Here is a 21508-nt window from a genome sequence, read left to right on the forward strand (position 1 = left end):
TGGTGGGTCTTCCCTGCTGCGGAGGTGCCCTTGGAGCTACCCGGCATCAGCAGCTGCTGAGGCTTAGACTGGCTACTTCACACTCATAGACCTTTGTTCCCAATAGGGGCTCCTGAAGGTTCTTTTTTGAAACCATATGAATAGGTGATACCACCCCCAGAAGACTATCCTATCACCTAGAGGCATCTGAAAAACACTTCCTTAAAGAAAAATCAACAGGAACATTTCTATGTAAACTCAAAACTCTCTAACTTACTTTTCCCCCTGTGATTACACTGATTATGCTCACTGTAGAAAACCTAAGAAACGGAGAAGTGATAAAAAACAGAAGGTAAAATCTCCTATGATCTTACCACACAACATCAATCCCCGGTAATACTTTGGTGTATTTCCTTCCAGTCCTTTCCTATCACTATGACAAACTACATGAATCTGTATTCTAACTCTGTTGTTGACGTTACAGGATATGCGAAATCGCATATCATTACAAGCTCTTCTTACAAAATTTTAACGGCTGTACAAAATTCCATCATAAGTGTCCTCTAACAATTACTCTTTACTGATGATGTACTGCCCTCATTTGTGATTTTTCAGGTACTATAAATTCAAAGCAAGGCTTTTATACAAACCTATATGCAGAGAGCTGACAGAACTCACAGGAAAACTGACATGAGACCCGCAAGAAAACCTGGTCACTTAACACAGCAATAAGAGCTGTGACCCAAGCAGTGCCTCAGGGTGTCGAGACTAATCCTCCAGGTACTTACTGCAAACTTGCTGAGGATATAAGCTCCAGCTCCAACGCCAATTCCAACGATGCTTTTCAGACTGTGAATGGGACACACCAACACTGACAGGATTAACTCATGTGGAGGTAGCATGGCATAACGGAAAGAATGCAACTGGGTTCAAATCATGGCTCTGATGCTTACTGGATATAGAATTGGGTCAAGTTTCTTTAACTTTCTGAGCCTTGGTTCCCTACCTATAAAACAAGGATATTACCACTTATCATTTTTGACTAAAATAAAAAAGTTGATTTTAAGGGTTAAGTGAAATATGACTAAAACCTCTGAGTTGTCCTTGACAGCTCACTCTCCTATCACCTCCACGTCCAACCCATCAGCAGGTCTGACAGAGTCTACTTCCAAAATACTTCCATCTATCTCCAGCTACTTCATTCCATCCCCCAACAGCACCCAGCACCAAGCTATCATTATCTCTTGCCTGGCCTGTTGTCATAGTTTAACTGGTCTCCCTGCCTTTCCTCTTTTACTCCTCTCTAACCTATTCTCTCCACAGCTAAAGTAATCCTTTTTAAAAAAATTTAAACAGCTTTATTGATGTTCAATTTACATAGCTACAGTGATCATTATTTTTAACTTTTTTTTTTTAGGAAGATTAGCCCTGAGGTAACATCTGCTGCCAATCCTCCTCTTTTTGCTGAGGAAGACCAGCCCTGAGCTAACATCCATGCCCATCTTCCTCTACTTTATACGTGGGACGCCTACCACAGCATGGCTTGCCAAGCAGTGCTATGTCCACACCCAGGATTGAACTGGTGAACCCCGAGCTGCCAAAGCGGAACGTGGGCACTTAATTGCTGCACCACTGGGCTGGCCCCAGTGATCACTTTAAATGACTAAATGAATACTATTCCCCTGCTTAAAACCTTTCAATGTTTGTTCTTTGTCATTTGAATAAAATCTCAAATTCTAACATGATCTGTGAGATCTATGAAACCTAGTTTTTGTCTATTTCTCTAATTTCACCACATGCCCTTCTCCCACTTGCTCATTTGGTCCAGGACTTCTGGACACATTATTCCTTCTGTCTGGAACCCTCTTGCCCTGGCTCTCCGTCTAGGTAGTTCCTTTTAATTATCCAAGTCTCAGCCGACAGCTTCTTAGAGAGGCATTTCCCAACTAACCTTATCCGTGTAGATCCTGGCCTTATTCTCTAACACAACACCCCTGCTGACTTCTTCTATAGCACTTTAGTTGTGATGATTTGTTTGCTTGTCAACTATTTCCCCCAAGAAGATGTAAGCTCCATGAGGGTAGTGCTATCCTGTTTTGCTCACCATCATACTCCTTAGATCAGACACACAGTAGAAAGTGAATAAAAACTGTGTGAAAGAGCTGCAGAATGAACCTACCTTAAGTGGGTAAGAATAGGAGGCAGCATTTCAGCCAGCTCATCCATTGTGGGATACTGGTACCTGAAATCCAGAAGGATATCTCCTGAATGAGAATGCACCCACATTTCCCAATCACTAGACCAGCTAGAAAAGCACAGGCTTCTTAGACAAACGCATTCCCTTTACCAAAGACTCAAAGGTGTCTGGAAATGATGGTGGCATGTTATGTGACTCTCTACAACCACCATGCTAAGAAGAAAGTAAAAGAACCTATATATTTCTATATCCTAAAGAGCAGTCTCTGGGATCGAGGAAGCCATTTGAAAAGAACAGGTAATATGGCTCTCAGGGTATTTCCCAATTCCTAACAATCACTTCAATTGGGGAACAGGCTCAGTAAACTTCCAGCAGTAAGAGTCAACTCAGAAAGTGGCTCTTGGTCTGCTGCTTCTATTTAGACAGCTAAATGCAAAAGTGAACAAAGCTTTCCAGGGCCTAAGCACAGAGTCACAAATCCCAGGCTCCTCATCATGAATGCTGACTTATTTCACTTGGGCACAGGATAACATGGTTACTTTATTGCTTTTGCATTTGGTTTATGATATGAACCTCTGGCTCCTAAGATGGTCAAGCAAGCTCAGGAATAGACTCAGACTAGGAATCCAAGAAAAGCAGGGAGCATCCACAGAGATTACAGAGTCAAAGACGGAAGGGATCGCTGGACAACCCTCCGATAAATGAGGCAGGATCTGTTCTACATCTGACAGGCAAGTCAGCCTGCCTCTGCTTGAAACACTTTAAGCGATAGAGCGCTCTTAAGCCATCTGTGCACAAAATAGAAAAAAGGAACTGGATCTAAATCTTGTTGAATATAAACTGGTCGCTAGCCAATTTGTGTTTGAGAGACAGACCAGCTCAGACATAGTCAATGACATGGACTCTAGAGCTAGACGGTCTGGGTTAAAATCTCAGCTCTGCTACTTAATCGTTATGTAACCTTGGCCAAGTTACTTAATATCTCTGGACCTCAGTTTCCTCATTTGTAAAATGGGAATAATAGTGAACCTATCTTATAGGGTTGTGAGGGTTACGTGAGTTAATAAATGTAGAGTATTTAAAGCAGTGTCTGGAATACCGTTTGAGTACTATACAAGGGTGAGCTATTATTCGTCTGCAAAGGTCTATTTCACAGCAGTCACTGGCAAGGGCACCTCTGGAGATGAGTCAAGGTCAGGGGAAGCATTAGCATCCCACAGCTTGTGCTTTCACTCCTCCTCCCACGGTCCCCTCAATCTCCCCTCTGTCCAGGGAGGAGTGAGGGAGACTGTGGACCCGCCACGCAAAGCAGGCTCAGAATGAAGCCGAGAGCTCCAAGTCCGGTCAAAATGCAGCTCTACCTGACAGGGGAGCTTCTCAGAATAAATGGTTACACAGACATTCAAATACCTGCCACCAGACTGGGAGGCAGGGATGGGGCAGTGCTCCCAAGAAGCTCAGGGGGATCTGAGTTTGGACCTAGGTGGTTGGGAGATGCAGGAAGGGGCACAAAAACAACAGATTTAAAACACATGAGGAAGGGGACAGAGAAAAGGCAAGAAGTGTGTGTTCCAGGCACGTGCCTTGTAATTACAGGGAAACAGACTCCCATCTAAGGAGAGCCATTCCTGGAAATGGGAAAACATGCAGTTTTCCTCAACAGACTGTACCTAACAGTCCTCTCATAGCAGGGAGAGAAAATACGAGGATGGTCGGTTGATAAGCATAACCTGTAGGCTGTGCTGAAACCAAGTGGGAAGGGAACCACAGGCTACTTCTCCCACTGGAGCTCTTCGGAGTGCCTATCTTCCAGAAGATCCTGCTTGTGGCCTTACCCTGTGGGGAAAGACGGTGCACCTTCCTGCTGGCCTGGGGCATCCACGTGACAGACAGCAAAGTGCTGGGTGATCTCCTGCATATCCTCAAAGTTAAAGAACGCATTGAAACAGGATTTATCTGCAAGAGTAAAAATACTCCTAAGTTACAGGCTCTCTATTTCTCCCCAATTTTCTTCTACTCAACCAACTGCGTATCCTCGTCCTCTTTCACTCCCTTTTAATCACTGCTCCACTAAAGGGAGGTGTCTGAACAACCTGTCTTATTCAAGCTGCCCTAAAGGCTGAATACCAGACATCTCGATGACTTGCAAATGATAACCGATTGTCAATTCTACGCAATGTCTACAAAGTGGAAACCAATCCTAGTATTGCACAAAATCACCTTACATCCACAAGGCTGTCATTTCTCACGCACTTAGTTAGCATATCTGACACAGACGCTGAGTATATCCCAAGAACCTGGCTAGAGAGAATATCTTGGGCTGCTTACATTCACCACACGGAAGGCTGTCTCTTGGCAAAATTGCTGGGGTGCAGGGAGGGGCTTCTGCTCCCTTTTCTACCCTGCTCGTCTAACCACTTCTGAGTCACTCCTCAGGCTAAGGCGGTGAGAAAAGCTCCAGCGCTAGTCTGTAGCTTCATATGCAGGCCATCTCTGAAAGCCAGGGCAGCACGGGAGAAAACACACGTAGACAGACTCTGTATGCCTGTGGCCAGGGCCAGAGTCTTATCTAGAAAGTCTGTCTAGAAAGGTCCACTTAAAGTCACCGATGACAGGCTATAGCAAGAATTCACTGAAGGGCTCACAACAAAATTAAGTGCAAACTCTGGATTTTCTAACCTAAACTATGGAAAAACCAAAGAAGTGTAGACTTAAAAAAAGAAACTGATTTCAGTTCTACTTTCCTAACCAGTTCATCAAATAATCTTCAGTCCTTTAGCAGATATGACACAAAGGCAAGATATGATTCCAGCACCCCCCAAAACGCATTCTCCAGGGAACTTGAACCATGCCATTAACATATGCAGCAATGAGGAGAGAAGGTGAAGGCAAGGAGAAAACCTATGCTCTATTAGATACTAGGATTTCTTGTGTGGGTGTTTTGTTAAATATACAAATATTAAGTATTATAATAAAAAGAGAAGGTATAAAATCAAATACATACGATTGAGGCCAATGTCATGATATGTCAGAATAACTGGTCTGTTTCCCTTTGGTAGGCCTCTTACAGTGACATGGATCAAACCATGAGTTGTTTCTATGTCATGTTCCTGTAACAAGAGAACGTAAGGTCTCAGCAAAGGCACAATGGACCTCCCAGGTTGCAGAATTTTCATAGTACCTGATTTACCGCTATTTCCCACTATCTGGGGCAGAACACATCACTGAAGTCTAAGCATACCAGAGATGCTCTATTATACAGAATATTCTTACTTTCTAATTCCTTCCAGATAAACAAGCAAACAAATAAATGAAGGAAAAATACACCTTCTTATCCACAAAGCTCACTTTCCTAACTAGGGAAAGTCAGGGATCTGTTGAGAATATATTTGCAACTGGCTATGGAAAGATCAGCAAGTTGAGTAGGGAGCCGGGTAAGACCTGGGGAAAGAAAAGTTAAGGAAGCAGAAGATATGAAGAAGTTACTGGGTAAAAAGCCAGAGGCTTCGGAGCCTCTAAACTCACGTTCAGCAACTGATAAATTCAGTAGACCAAGGGTGTATCTGCCTAAAATCTCTCCCCTCTCCTGGGAGCTGACCTTCTCTGTGAACCATCCATCACAGGGCGGCTCTTGGCTGCCATGTTTGTGGACTGTAACCTTATGGCCAGGGCTTGCGGGAGTCAGGTGGGCATCTGGTCCATGCTGGGTCAGCAGCCCTCCCTGAGAATTTGTAACTGGGACTAAGATTCTATCCTCGGCTTGGTTCCTCTCTTGAAAAGAGAAGTAAACTTGGAAGCTTACAGTAGGCATTTCCACTGCTCTAATTCCTGCTTCTAGCTGTGTGTGCTCTTAAGTTGTGAGATATCCCTGGATTGCCTCTGGTTTAAACCAGTTTGAGCATGTGTGTTCCCTGCACCCCAAAGGATCCTAACCAAGGCAATGAGTAAAGTTTAAATTATAGCCAGAGCCGAGCTCAAGAACTGAATAAAGCTGGAACAGGATGCAACTCGAGCTGCTGGGACCAGCAATAAGAATGGTTGGGTAGAAAAAAAAGAGACTGTAGAAAAGTTAATTCAGATTTATTCTAGTCTTCTTCAATGAAATAAAAAAATTATCATGCTTAGCCCAGCGAATTTTTGCAGACGAAGTCCACACCTACCTCAGAAAGCCTCACAGTAGGTAAGACAAGATTAACTCTTAGCAATAAGAACCCTAACAGGGGCCGGTCCCGTGGCTGAGTGGTTAAGTTCGCGCTAGTTCGGATCCTGGGTGCAGACATGGCACTGCTCGTCAGGCCATGCTAAGGCAGCGTCCCATGTGCCACAGTTAGAAGGACCCATAACTAAAATATACAACTATGTACTGGGGGGATTTGGGGAGAAAAAGCAGAAAGAAAAAAAAGAAGATTGGCAACAGTTGTAGCTCAGGTGCCAATCTTTAAAAGAAAAAAAAAGAACCCTAACAAAAGCAAAGGGCTTCCAACTTAATTTCCTATCTAATAATGAACCTCATCAGTGCTTTGGTTTCTTCTCTGATTTGGGACACAGAACAATCTTAGGCTAACTGAACACCAGTGTATCTCAAATCACAGGCCCCAGGCTGGAGCAGACATCTCTATCAAAGCAAACCACAAGTGACTCAGTAACTCTGCTATTCTCTATTACTGCTACCTCCTATTCAAGCCTATTCAAAGGCTTGGAAAAAAGTAAGAAATGAAGGAGAGAATTAAGTACTGGGAACCGGCTATGAAATAAAGCATAGGGTTTGGGTGGGAGGAATACAAGGACACAAATTTCTGTTACTGTGTGAGCATTTCTCTTGTAGTAATGTCTGACTTATTGAGGAACCCCCTCCACCACCACCATGCTCAGTCATTAAACGCCACAGTATTTACCGAACCCCTACTACCAGACCCTCGACTGAACTCTGGGGATAAAACAGTGAACAAGAGAGATGTGACCCCTGCTCTCACACAGACTATGTTCTAGACAGGGAGGCAGACAATAGACACACCAATCCACCAACCTATAATATTAGCTTGTAATAAGTGCTATGAAAGAAATAAATAGGATGCTGTGATAGAAAATTGAGGAAGAAAAATTAACTCTATTAGCAGTCAGGAATGTGAAAATTCAACGAGGTGTGTCTTTACACACACTAGAACGGCAAAAATTTTAAAGTCAGATAACACCAGTGTTGGCCAAGATGTAGAGAAATAAGAACTTTCACGCACTGTTGGTAGACATCCAAACTGGAATTACTACTCTGGAGAACAATCTGGTAACTTCTAGCAAAGTTAAGAGGTGTCTATCCTTCCACAATTTTACTTTTAGGTATAATTGAAAGAAATTCTCAAACATGGTCACACACACAAAAAAGTTATGCACAGAGAGGTACACTGCAGCCTTATTTATAATGTCAAAAAAACTGGATATAGCTTAAATATTCATCAATAAACTGGTAAGTGAATTATGACATTCATATAATGAAATACAGATAAAAATGAACTAGAACTATAAGCATTAATACACAGAGAAAATCTTGAGAACACAACGCTGAGTAGAAATGCAGAAGGATATGTATATAATACATTCATCACTTTAGTAGTAAAAAAGTAACACTACATAGATTGTATACATTTACACACATATAAAGTGTAACAACATGGAGGAAAAGGAAGGTACACTAACTTGAGGATTTGTTTCCTTCTAGGAAGTGACAGATTCAGAAAGGGAACTTGAGGAGGCTTCGATGTCTCTCATGTTTTATTTCTTGAGAGAAAGAAAGAATAAAGACGGAGAGAGGGAGAAGCCAGCCCCTGCCAGATGGGTGACACTACAAGAGAACCCAAACTGAAGAGAATGTGCAATAATTTGTCATCTTGACAATCTAGTTTCTGGAGCCTTCCTTTTGTCATATCTAAACCTTCAATAGAGTCTTGCTTAAATATTCCAGCTTGGCCTCAGCTGTGCTACTGAGAACTGAGGGAAAAACCAGTTTACACTCTCGCCCTAAGGTTAGCAGGAACCCCAAGGCCAGGTAATTGGTGGGGACAGTGTGCGTGTGGAGGGGTGGAGTTGGGGGGGGACAGTGAGCTGTGAGGGAAGTTCAGGAGAAGGATGATGAAATGAGAGATATAACAGATGGTGCAGAAGAGAATACAGTACAAGTAGATGAAAGAATAGGGCAAAGTAACTACTATGTCATCACTTCATAAGCCGGACGAAATTCAGAGTTAAAATTGGCTCATAAAATTTCAACTTTTTAGGGAGAAATCAGCCCCTACTTTCCCATGACATGCCCCCAAATTGTGTAACAGCCAAAGTATCAAAGGGCCAACAGTCCCAGGCCCTATTCATTAAGCCCTCCGCCCTATTTGGAGCAATTCTTGGTTGTCAGTGTCTCCTCTAGTTTTTCTTCATTTTCAAAGTATGTGAATGAAAATGTTCTTAGCAGAGCACAGCATATGAAAAGAGACACTCACCTTCATGTGGACTTGTAAATATATCCTTGGCGACCCTGTGTGTGAATAGCTTGAACAGGTCTTTATCTGGAGACGAGTGTGCAGAGACCCTGGCTACGGAGCTGACTCACTGGTCAGGCCACTGCAGGGGTGATGCTATGGTCACCCTTCTGCTTCAGTCAACTACCATCTGCTTCACAGCCTGCTTCTCCAGTTACCCACCCTTCATCCCAGCATTCTAGAGGGTGTGATGACACAATGAGGGCACAGCCCAAGGTAGTGTCTAATAGGCTCTGGTCACAGATCCTTCCCACCGCTCTTGGATTATTTACCATCTCCAAGGCCATGTACTTCTTGAACACGATCCCTTTACTCTCCAGGCTTATTAAACAATCTGAAATCATACTGATCCCCGACACACTTCTCCATCCTGGATTGCCTCTCCCTCTTAATCAAAGATGTAGTTTTAAGAGTCTTTTTAAGAATTTAAGAGTTTAGGATATTACCATTAATTGATAATAATCAACTTTCACCTTTTTTTTCTGAGTCTTCTTCCTTCAGCTAAATGTGCTGTCATCAGAATTGCACAATCTGACTTGTCACATGTCTCTGAACTCAGTTAAATTTTGATCACTTCATGCCTGCTAGTACTTCTTCCTTTCCCTGGCCAGTCTGGAATAGATAGGTAAACTTTGTGACAACACACTCTTGGAAATGCCAACATTTGTATTAGTATAAAATTTTATTCTAATTAAGCAGACTACCATATAGGCCTTGGGTATAGTTTTTGTTATTATACAGGAATTTTTTTTTTAAAGATTGTATTTTTCCTTTTTCTCCCCAAAGCCCCCTGGTATGTAGTTGCATATTTTTAGTTGTGGGTCCTTCTAGTTGTGGCATGTGGGCGCCGCCTCAGCATGGCCTGATGAGCGGTGCCATCTCTGCGCCCAGGATCCGAACCGGCGAAATCCCAGGCCACCGAAGCAGAGCGCGCAAACTCAACCACTCAGCCACGGGGCCGGCACCCCAGGAATTTTTGATGTAATGCCCCTGCTACCTTACCTCTGTGTAGTGGTATAAAAGTTCATTTGCATAACCTCGTTTAATCCTGTAGTAAAAGAATCTGCCTCCACAATGAGTCAGCCTTCTGCCTATCAGTAGATCAGTTCCCTTTTGAAAGTTCTCTAATACGTTTTCCCTGACTCTAGCCTCAGCTGTCTCCCCTCTTACCTCTTACATCTGTCAGCCTAGTTCACTAGTTCACACCCCTTCAGACATCTTTTACTTTACAACCACCCACAACTCTCAGCCTTCTCATAAATCATGCTCTTCATTTGAAAGCTTCTTTTGCAATACGTCAACATAAAATCTATCTTTTCTTCCTTCAAAGCCAACTCCAATATCTTCCTCATATAGCCTTAGTTAACAATGAGAAAAAGTGAATGACTAACCCAAAGCAACAGCCCAGAACACCTTCAGAACATGCACTCTCTAGGAAAGTCTAGATAGGAAGGGGTCCAGGTCTGGCCAATTCAAACACCTCACTCTCCAGCCACAGTGAGCGGTCCAGGGATGTGCAAGTGAGCCCCCTCCCCCCGCCCCCACCATACAGGTGACCCAGGCTGAACCAACAAGAGTCCTCTCCTGGCCTTTTCCCTAGAGTTACAGGTAAAGATCTTCTCTTAACAGTAAGGCTGCTAAGCTGGAAGGATGTGTTTCGGGCAGTTGGCAGCCATCATGCCTACGATGTGACAGAGCTTGTCTGAGAAATAAACTCTCTAGTGACAAAAGAAAAGGGAACTGAGATTGGGAGTGGTGATAAAAAGGACTGTAGCTTTTTCCGTAAGATTTTTCCCCCTAAATGAGAATGAAGTCACCTGTATCCTTAGAACTTAATATCAACCTCCCCTTCACTCCTCTGCAAAACAACAACAAAGTCAACCCAAAAGGTGGGGGGCATCTCAAGGGGAGGAACTGTGAACAAAAGCCATCAGAAAGGAAGAGCACAAAGCAGAAGTGCTGGTCGGTCAGCAATAATTCCATCTTCCTGGGGGTGGGTGGGTATACAAAGGGAAGCAGTGGGACAAGAGGCTCAAAGGTGGACTGGAGGCACGTTTACATTCCTCAAGGCTAGGGGAGGATTGTGGAACTGATCGAGCTCTCTAACACAGACTGCAGCAGGTGGCTGAACCCCAGCTCTCCCCAAAAACCTCTTTTCTGTGAAAGGGACTTTCAGCATCTTTATTTCACTTAATTCTTATTTTGTAACAATGTCCATTCATCAAGTGATCTGCAAGAGTTTAAAGCTCTTTAAACTCCTTTAGAAAAGGAGTCACATACATACATTCGAATTGTGGTACTAAAAACCAGCCCTCACAGATGGTTCTATAAATTAGTCCTCTAAAGAGCTACTGCATTAAACAGCCAGCAATGAAACCACTCATCCCTCGGCCATGCCTGGATTATCCTAGGAGCAAGAACTCCATTCTAGTGAGTTCACTCCATTATCAACCTCTTCTATAGGAATGATATATCCTGGCAGATAGCAGCTTTTCACTCCATTAATATTTATTGAGTACTCCGCTGGTGGAAGTGGAACACAATTTGACAAGTATGCCAAGAGCCTTAAATACGCTCATTCCAAGAAACCATCTAAGGAAACAATCCAAAGTGTAGATAAAATTTATTCACAAAAATGTTCAGTGAACTGAACATATAGGCAATTTAATTTCCCAAAATAATGGAATAGTTAAGTTATAGTATAGCTACATGATGAAATAACAGGCAGCCACTAAAAATTATTTTTATGAAAGTTTTAAAACGACATGGAAATGAGATTGTGTTCTAATATTAAATCAGAAAAGGGGATACAGAATTGTATACCGTGTGACCAACCATATAAATCAAAAAATTATTGTATAAAAATCACACAGACACACATCTCAACACTAAACATATTAACATGTTTGTCCCCGGGTTACAGGGTTACGAGTTTTTCTCTAGCTATTTTATAATTCTCTGTGCTTTCCAAATATTCAACTATGAGCATGTACTCTTTTGATAACCAGAATATAAAAGTAAAAACTGCAAAGAAATAGAATAAAATATGCTTATCTCTAAATAGCAGGATTATAGGTAATCTTTATTTTTATACTTTTCTGAATTTTCTAAATCTGCTTCTGATTATACACAAGATAAGTGTTATTTTTTAAAAGCAATATATCATATACACAGAGAAGCTACAGCATCTCTCTCAGCTCTAATTCCAAACTTTTAAACAGTCTCACAAGGAGAGGAGAATTCAGCGGCACTGAAGGAGATAAATGGACAATAAGCTTGCTGATTCACTGTTTCAACCGGCAATAGGCTCCTTTCTCCTCAATTCTAAGGATGTCACCTCTACTCACACCTTCCCCTGTCACTCTTAAATCCAAATATAACTGCTGTTTGCCTCAGAGGAACTAAACAGCAATGAAATCACTCAGGACAATCAAGGAACCAAGAGAAATGGTACCCTTTTAATTACTCTTTCAATTAATGGGGGGAAAAACCCACACAGTTGATTAGTAAAGAATACAGAGAGGGGAAAGGCTGTTCAGACTAAAGTTGTAAGCTTGGTTGATGATGCTAAGATAACTTCCTGTGATATCACCAAAGATTTCTTGAAGATTTTTCTGAGGCAAGGTAGAGATCAGAAGGAAGTCCTGATTAAATGGCTTCAGTCAATCTCTCACCACAGTTATGCTAACAGAAAACACCAATGCCACAGCTAAATGTCTTTCCATTTAGTGACAGTGTCAGTGTTAGATTTGCTCTGTTTTGTCTCTAATGCCCAATGGTTTCTCGGAAGCTTTCAGGCCAACCAGGCCGTTCTAGACCTCTCACATCATCGCAGTACCTACGTCCCAGGCCTTCTATCAGCCTGTGACTGGCTTCCCCCAGTCTCCAGAGCATCACACAAGCCTTTAACAAAGAGACAGATGAACAGGGTGGTAGAAAAGCATTCATGAGTGCTGGAAGGGGGGAAAAACAGGGCCTATGGTTTTTTCTTCTTTAGAACACAAAGAACTTTTATATTCAAAACCAGTGACATACATAACAAACAGTGACAAACACTTGCCATCATTCTATTTGTATCTGAACTGAACTACAAGTTATATTTCATGAGGGCAGAACATGTTACTATATTAAAGCTTCACCCAAAGTATCAAGAATTTTTGCCAGGCTATCTCTAAGCCTTAATATTAAAAAGTGATTCATAATTATATTTCTAAAACTCAATTTCTTTTATATCTAAGATTATTGATGTGTGAAAAAAATCCTAAATATACCAAAATATTAATACTGGTGAAATAACAGGTGATTTGCGTTCATTTACTTTTTGTTTTTTTCTTATCTATTTCACAATGAACATGTAATTTTTTATATTCCAATTTTCTTTTTTGGGGAGGGGGTACTCAATTTGATGAAAATAAATGTTTCCACACTTTTAGGCAGGAATACACATGTACTATTTCTGGAATTCCTCACTTTGACTTTTACTGTCACCCTCTCTCAAATGATCTCCTTCTAGGTAAATTATATCAAATATTAACAGCAATCAAATTCAACTGGTTCAACCTAGGATCCAAACCATAACTGAAGTTAGATCAAATTAAAAACAACTAAACCCAAACTTGACTGCCACCACTTATCAAAAAATACAACTTCTTGTTTTTGAGTAAAGGACCGATCGCCAATGATTCCCTAACAGCACTAGGCTGATTATGTCATATATATAAAATACCAAATAGTCACACCAAGAGATGTTTGACACTGGGATTCAGAAATGTGTAACGGGGGCCAGCCCCGTGGCCAAGTGGTTAAGTTCAAGCGTTCTGCTTCGGTGGCCTGGGGTCTCACTGGTTCAGATCCTGGGCACAGACATGGCACCACTCATCAGGCCATGCTGAGGTGGCATCCCACATAGCACAGCCAGAAGGACCTACAACTAGAATATACAACTACGTACTGGGGGGCTTTGGGGAGAAGAAGAAGAAAGAAAGAAAAGAAAGATTGGCAACAGATGTTAGCTCAGGTGCCAATCTTTAAAAAAAAAAAAGGGAAACCTGTAACAATGCTATGAGCCTGCCCCTTCCAAAGGGAGTCTCATCTGTCCTGTCGAAGAACCTCAGCTTTATGTACAATTCAACTCCTTTCAACATCTCGGCTCTGGACATTTCCAGGTGGGAAAGAAGAGGCAATGGATTCAGGAAGGATGGGGTTTTTCAGCCCTAATTCCACCCAATGGCAAGTTATGAAACCTGATTCTTAATTTCCTCATCTGTAAAACAGGGACAATAAAAACCACCCTTGTGATATTGCTCCAAGGACTTGAAATGATGCACGTTTACGATAAATAGTAGGTATCCAATAAATTATTATGACGTAACTGGTTTGCCTATGAGATAGACATCAGTTCTTCCTTTTCATGCTAATGTTATAGGGAGATTCCATTGCACTTAACATAAAATGCGTATCTGAAAACAACTATTTGCCTGTGGGTATACAGGTTGGCTGAATCCTGGAAGGGAGGAAGTTGGTTTCCCAGCACCTTCCTTTCCTGCTCAGTACCCTCTGAGTCTACTTCATGTTGCTCCTGCCAGCCACTCCTATGATGTCTATCCCCAAGGTGGGAGAGTTGGGCAGCAACAGGCTTACAAGGTTCCCACTTGCATGCACTCGTTCCTTCCTCAGGTTTCTTTCAGGGCCAGTCAATAGATAAAGTAGGTAGATGGAGAGGTCCCAGTTCATTTTATTGACTTTCAAGTTGGCAACAGAGCTACAGGCAAAAGCAGACTAGGAGGAGTATCATTTAAGAAAATATTAATGAGTCAGGCTGAATTTTGCATTTCCAAACATAAAGCCAAGTGAAATATGCATTTTGTATTAAGAACACTTAATTTATCTTTTTCTTTTAAAGATTTTGCTGTTGATAAGTCTCCCCTCCAAACCACCCTTCCCCCACCTTCTCTGCAGTGAGGTGACAACCCTCCACTTGACACCTGTGACTGGGGTTTCCAATATCATGTGAGGAAAGGAGATCTTAATCACAAAGAGACAGCTCCACCCAGTAACTTACAACCATAAAGCAGGCACCTGGCATGCAGTTTTAAGCACGATAGCAAATCATTTTAAATAAACTTGATCCAACGACCATAAGAACACGAAGGAGTCATGATTAGCTGTGAAGAGAGACCCACGTCTACAAGACCACCAGCACAGGGAGGGAAGCACTGCAGAGACCCTTACACAGCCCTCCTCGGGGCCTGTACAGTCCTTACCTGACAGTCAAAGTCCTGGAAGTTTCGTGTACCATTCTGTCAACAGAAGGCAGAAAACACAGTCAGTTTCCCACGTGGCTTCCCCAAGCACGCAGCAAACTCAGCTCACAGTGAAGGCAGTCCATGTGCAGCCTCTCAGTTGCCGTAAAACTAAAGTGGTTCTCCAGCCAGCTCGGTGGTATAGTGGTTAAGTTCGTGTGCTCCACTTCAGCAGCCTGGTGTTCGCTGGTTCAGATCCTGGGCGGGGACCTACACACTGCTCATCAAGCCATGCTGTGGCGGCATCTCACAGAGCAGGACTAGAGGGACTTACAAAGGATATACAACTATGTACTGGAGCTTTGGGGAGAAAAAAAATAAAAGAACAGAGGAAGACTGACAACACGAGTTAGCTCAGGGCCAATCTTCCTCACCAAAAAAAACCCCCCAAAACCCCACAACTAAAATGGTTCTTATTGAAAGGCTTCTGAGGCAGGGTGGGTTCCTAACCATATGTTAGTAAAAGGTGAGTCTTTAGAAGTGAGATTACACTTTGGCGGGCTTCCTGTGAAGACAAAGGAGAGGAGCCTGGTTTCCCAGTAAAGCTTATAACTTCTTGCCTCCCTAAGGAGAGCAGTGAGAACTGTGGGAGAGGGTGAGACACAGATCGGAGTCTAAGGGCACACTCATAACCCACAAGGGAAATATCTTCAGGACAAGAGTTGGAGGCCAACCCTGAGAAGAGCAAAGGAGCCCTGGTGCCCAGAACCAGGAGTTCAAGAAAGGATCAAGAAGAGGACAAAGATACAGATGGATCAGAAACAGAAGACTTGAAATTTAACAAAGAAGAAAGACAGTGTCACTGAAGGAGGGAAAGAAAGACAGGGTTCCTAACACACTGGCAGATCTGTGGCATCCCACAAAATTGCTGATAGGAAGAAAGACAAATCACTGAATCATTTAAAAAGTAAAACATAGTCAAAAGATCCAAGGAGAATTCACCAAGCTTCTAAAAAGAGATTATATCATAGTAATGTTTGATGGAACAAAAAAAAAATCAACGACGATGACGAGAGGCATTTTTGTAGCATTTCAGATGCCAGAGTCGCAAGAGTATGACATAAGAGTATAAAAAGGCTAATGAGTAATGTACGTGGGAGGGAGAAAAACCTTCTGACTTGATTTTTCATAAAGTAAAAACCCCTCCCCTGAAAAAAACCCTTGTTATTTAGAAACTGTGTGATTATAACATCTCTCTTCTGTCTAAAATGGCTTCCAGAAGATGTGGAGTTGCTCATAAGCACCTTCCCCAAAGCGCTCCTCCAGAGATCTGGATGTCTGACCCTAAGGGAGTACTAAGCAGTCCCATCCCCTTCAGAAGATCCTCTCAGAAACAGTTCTGTATCCCACCACCCGCACTGCTAACAGGACAAAACAGAGAGGTTAAAAGCACAGCCCTGTGTGGTAAAAAAAAACACCCAAACAAACAAACTGTCCTCCCCAAGAGACAAACTGGGAGAACCAGCTGGGATGACCCAGAGTGGTACTATCCAATCTGGCAGCCATAAGCCACATGTGGCAATTTATATTAAAATTAATTAAAACAGAGGGCCAGCCTGGTGGCGTAGCAGTTAAGTGTGCATGTTCCGCTTTGGCGGCCCGGGTTAGTTTGGATCCCAGGTGCGGACATGGCACCGCTTGGCAAGCCATGCTGTGGTAGGCGTCCCACATATAAAGTAGAGGAAGATGGGCACAGACGTGAGCTCAGGGCCAGTCTTCCTCAGCAAAAAAGGACAACTGGCAGTAGATATTAGCTCAGGGCTGATCTTCCTCAAAAAAAAAAAAAATTAATTAAAATAAAGAATTCCGTTTCTCGGTCTCATGAGCCACATTTCAAGTGCTCAATAGACACACATGGCTAGTAGCTACTGTATTACTGGGCAGCACTGATACTGAATATTTCCAGAATATTTCCATTATTGCAGAAACTTCTGCTGGACAGCACTGATCTAGACACAGAAAGCTTTGCAGGAATAAGGTTATGGATGAGCAGCCCTTGTTTCTCTAAAGGTGACATTAAAGTCAAGATCACCGGGGCCGGCCACGTGGCCGAGTGGTTAAGTTTGCGCGCTCCGCTTCAGTAGCCCAGGGTTTCGCCAGTTCGGATCCTGGGCGCGGACATGGCACTGCTCATTAAGCCACGCTGAGGCGGGGTCCCACATGCCACAACTGGAAGGACCCACAACTAAAAATACAGAACTATGTACCGGGGGGCTTTGGGGAGAAAAAGGAAAAATAAAATCTGAAAAAAAAAAAGATTAGAGAAAACCACTCTAGTCTGAACTAAAATCTTGGTTACGGAATAGAGAGACACAAATTTTGATGAGCAATTTGGGAGGCAGCTGTCACTGTATGCATGAATTCCCCTTCCTCACAAGCATGTGAGCACAGCCAGGAGGCATCTGGTGAATCCTGAAGCCTCTGAGATGAGCACAAAGTGAAATGCCAAAAGCAGAAAGAAGCGATTCTCTAGAAACTGAAGCCATCTCTTCTTTGCTGTGTATCCAGCAAAAGAATTTATGTTCTTAATCCAATATACACAGCTACACTCCCAGAAAAAGATATTAATAATTGGGAGAAGACTATCTAACACCTGTTTTCTTGTTTCTTTTTTTTTTTTAAAGAGATGCTAGATCCTCTTAGAAAATGGCTTCAGGTTTCATGAGTGATGAGAAAAGGTATGACCAGGTCTGTCTGACAGTGTCTGGCACCCACAGTTTCTCAATGGAGATCATTATCTGGCCCCCTACTTGACTGCGGTCAACCAAAGTCATATTCTCTGAACCATTAAAAATTCACTACTATTCATCGGATGCATTCTGGAGGAGAAAGACTTCCCTGGGGACTTATTTGTCTCCATATTCATGATACATGGTTCCACTCTAACAAAATTTCCAGAAGTTTCGAGCTCTGGGTGGCTTTCTTTTTTTTTTTTTTTAAAGATTTTATTTTTTTCCTTTTTCTCCCCAAAGCCCCCCAGTACACAGTTGTATATTCTTCTAGTTGTGGCATGTGGGACACTGCCTCAGCGTGGTTTGATGAACAGTGCCATGTCCGGGCGCAGGATTCGAACCAACGAAACACTGGGCCACCTGCAGCGGAACGCGCGAACTTAACCAGTCAACCACAGGGCCAGCCCCTCTTTTTTTTTCTTTTTGTCCATTTTGAAGATCACTAATTCCATGTTCAGAGAGATTCTTGCACTAAGCAGACTTAAGCAGCAGAAGGGGATTCAAGAAAAAAATTAAAATAATAGAACAATTTGGAGGAAAAGAGAAAAAAGAATAAGTCAAGGAAAAAGAGAAATTATTCTGAAAATTGCAGTCAAAGTAGAAGCCAGCTAAGAAGAGTGCTTCCTGGGAGAGCCTCAGTACCAAACGTAGAAGGTAAATGAAGCAGCTCAAGAAAGTAAATTAAAAACAAGTAATTCTCTCAAGTACAAGCCTGGAGAATAAGCAAAAAGCAACTGAGAATACATCAGTGAATGAAGAGAAGTAGGAAAAAAGGGGGAAGAGAGAAGGGAAAGTTAAAAAAACAAATAATTGCTGGACAACAATGCTTACCAAGTAGAAAGAAAAATGGGGAATTGTACAAGCAATGTTGCACTTCATGAATATTCTTTAATGAAAATGTCAATAAATCTCTTTTGTATTTTTTAAAGAGAGCTTGGCACAAACCCTTTGCCTGCCTCTGCTGTCCTGGAGGTTACAAAAAAATGCTCATCTCTGGGTTCTCCATCCTCCAATTCTAATGGCCTCATCTCTCCCCTGCTTACATTTCCAGTCTACTAAGAAAGGGAAACTTAACCTGCAGTGGGGTCTACCCCACTTTTACTGTAACAACCAAAACAAAGTACGTAATTTGTTTCTCTTCTCCCCACTAAATATTTATTCCATTTCCTGATATTTCCTCAATTCTGCAGAAGCCAACTCTGGCCCCTACTTATGTTCTCAAGCCTGGTCTTTGGCTTTCACCAGGCTCAGTAGTGTCGAAATCAACAGTAGGCAAAGGAGGGCAGAGGAAATGAAGCACAAACCAGCCAGCTCTCCTGCTTATTACAGAGTCCGCTGGGTGAATAGGTTGGAACAACCAGCAACAAAAGGCAGCAGATGATAGGAAGAGCCCTGGATGCCCTCATCCAGGCTGAAGTCAACAGATATGGGTTCCAGTCCTGGCTTCAACCACCTTACTGGACACTAACATTGGGCAAGTCATATAATCTCTTTGAGCCTCATCTGTAAAATGGAGTTAAAAATACCTTTAATTACCTACTTCACAAGAGGATGGAAGATACGAATAACACAACATTCATGAAAATGCTCTGAAAATGGTTAAATGCTATTTAAAAAAAAATCATTTCATATGCCTGTGCAATTTCTGCCCCCTAAAACAAAGATAAGTGCTCGCGGTTGCTTCTTTTCATCACTGGAGCCAAAACAAGCATGGCAAAATTACCCACTTCTTCACAATTCTGAGCCAAAGACAAAATTACAGGCATACTAAAATTAAATGGGAAAAGTAGCAACAAATGACAAGAGAAAAGTTAACATAAGCCTCGCTTAAAGCTATTTTGAGAATGCTTCCTTATAGTCACATCAGGACAAATCTCTCTGTAACAGGAAGGTTTTAGACTTCCTTTAGCTCTCTGAAGCCTGGAAGGGTACAGTGATGTCTTTGGCTAAGAGCACATCTATGAGGAGAATGGACAGAATGATGAAGTCAGATAACACACAGCTCTAGGCTCCTCCTTAAAGAGGCAAGGCAAGCCCAGAGGTGATGCCAAAACATCTACAGGGCGAACACAGTGGAAAGGCCTCAGGTTTTGAAGTAGGAAAGACCTGGGTTTCAGTTCTGGTTCTGCCACTTAGCGAGTGGGTGAGCCAGGCTTTTCATCAGATTTTCATCTAAGTGAGGAATACCACCATCTACTTCAAAGGCATACTCTGAAGATTAAAAGACAGAAGCTATGTAAAGCGCCTGGCACATAAGAGGTGCTTGATAAATATAAAGCAGGATAGACCAAATTCACCCTTTCCCTCCAGAAAAATCCCTGAAGACATCTACTCCTATTCAAATGTGGAGGCTTATACCCCAACAGGAGTGGTTCTTAAATGGGGAGACTTTCTCCCCCAGGAGACATTTTTGGTTGTCACCACTGGGGGGTGCTATTGGCATTTAGTGGGTAGAGGCCAAAGATGCTACTAAACACCCCACAATGCACAGGACATCTCCAACAAGTAATTATCTAGCCCAAAACATTAATAACGCCAAGAATGAGAAATCCTGCCTGACCGCAGGCATTCTTAGGTACTCAATCTGAGTAAGCTACTTCAATTTTCTCAGCCTTAGTTTCCTCATCAACAATCTGGGAATAGATTGATCTGTGCACCCTACACCACCAGGCTGTTGGGAGGATCAAATGAAAGAACAGATGAGAGGCATTAACATCATTATAACTTTCACAATGTACGCAAAAGCACCCACTTGCTGGGCAAAGACAGAAGCATATTGGGGGTGGGGGGGAAAGGAGGCTAACAGGAGGTGGAATTCTTTGTTTGGGAATGCTACCATCCAAAGAGGGCCTCTTGCCAACCTACTTCTATAAAGCTTGGCTGGAGCAGGGGAGCTCTCATGAATAATGATGGGACAGGAGCACTTCTTAGGGAAAGAGAAGAACAAAATGGAGCGTGGGAAGTGGGTAGGAACAGCACAGGCATATCAAAGAGGAGCTAACAGATGTTAGGAAGTGAAACAATACTTGGTGTCTTAGACTGCTCTGGCTGCCTGAGTGCCTTAAACAACAGAAATTTATTTTCTCACAGTTCTGGAAGCTAGAAGTCCAAGATCAAGGATCCAGCAGGGTTTGGTTTCTGGTGAGAGTTCCCTTCCTGGCTTGCACACGGCTGCAATCTTCCTGTGTCCTCACATTGGGGGCGTGGGGGGTGGGGGAATCTCTCTCTCCCTACTCTGATAAAGCCACCAATCCTGATGGATTACAGCCCCACCTATATGACCTCATTTAACCTTAATCACCTCCTTACAGGCCATATCTCCAATACAGTCACGAGGGGGTTAGAGCTTCAACATACAAATCTGGGGGGAGGGGCACAATTCTGTTCATCGCACTTGGGCACACATCAGATACAGCCAAGCCATCACTGTGGCCTCAGAAAGGAGAACCTAGACATGATGCTTTTGTATGGCCACAGGCACTGAATCTTTCCTTTTCCAGCTGCCTTCTCTATGAGATATCCAGTTAATTAATTCCTGCAACTCTCCAAGCAGATGCCTCCTCACGTATCCTGCGGACTTCCAGGGTCAGTGAAGGATCCTCCTATTTGTGCCCTCGTCCTCAAATACCTGTGATCCATCAGGTCACGGGTTTCCAAGGCGGCTAATCAAAACCACTTTAGGCGTGGTTCTCAATCTTGGGAGCTCTTTAAAAAGCCCAGCCCAGACTAATTCAATCAGAATCTCTGGAGGTAAGACCTAGGCATAGGTCATTT

At 42.7% G+C, this 21508-nt stretch overlaps 1 protein-coding gene across 19 annotated transcripts in view; it reads right to left on the reverse strand.

Moving 5' to 3' along the window:
- The window catches only part of NDRG3 (NDRG family member 3), a 72791-nt gene that overhangs the window by 31537 nt on the left and 19746 nt on the right, over positions 1–21508 (reverse strand). For 7 of the 19 annotated variants that reach the window (XM_005604615.3, XM_005604617.3, XM_023626508.2 and 4 more), the window contains 5 exons: positions 14964–14999; positions 5181–5286; positions 4012–4132; positions 2159–2221; positions 768–828 (listed from right to left, as the gene is read on the reverse strand). In XM_005604615.3, coding sequence (XP_005604672.1) covers positions 768–828; positions 2159–2221; positions 4012–4132; positions 5181–5286; positions 14964–14999 — 387 coding nt within the window. Of the gene's footprint in view, positions 1–767; positions 829–2158; positions 2222–4011; positions 4133–5180; positions 5287–8661; positions 8901–9173; positions 9313–14963; positions 15303–21508 lie in introns of those variants that run through there. The other 12 variants (XM_070247696.1, XM_070247695.1, XM_070247694.1 and 9 more) reach the window with 5 other exon arrangements.

Source organism: Equus caballus, chromosome 22 (assembly GCF_041296265.1).
Source record: "Equus caballus isolate H_3958 breed thoroughbred chromosome 22, TB-T2T, whole genome shotgun sequence".
In the NCBI taxonomy this organism is placed as follows: domain Eukaryota; kingdom Metazoa; phylum Chordata; class Mammalia; order Perissodactyla; family Equidae; genus Equus; species Equus caballus.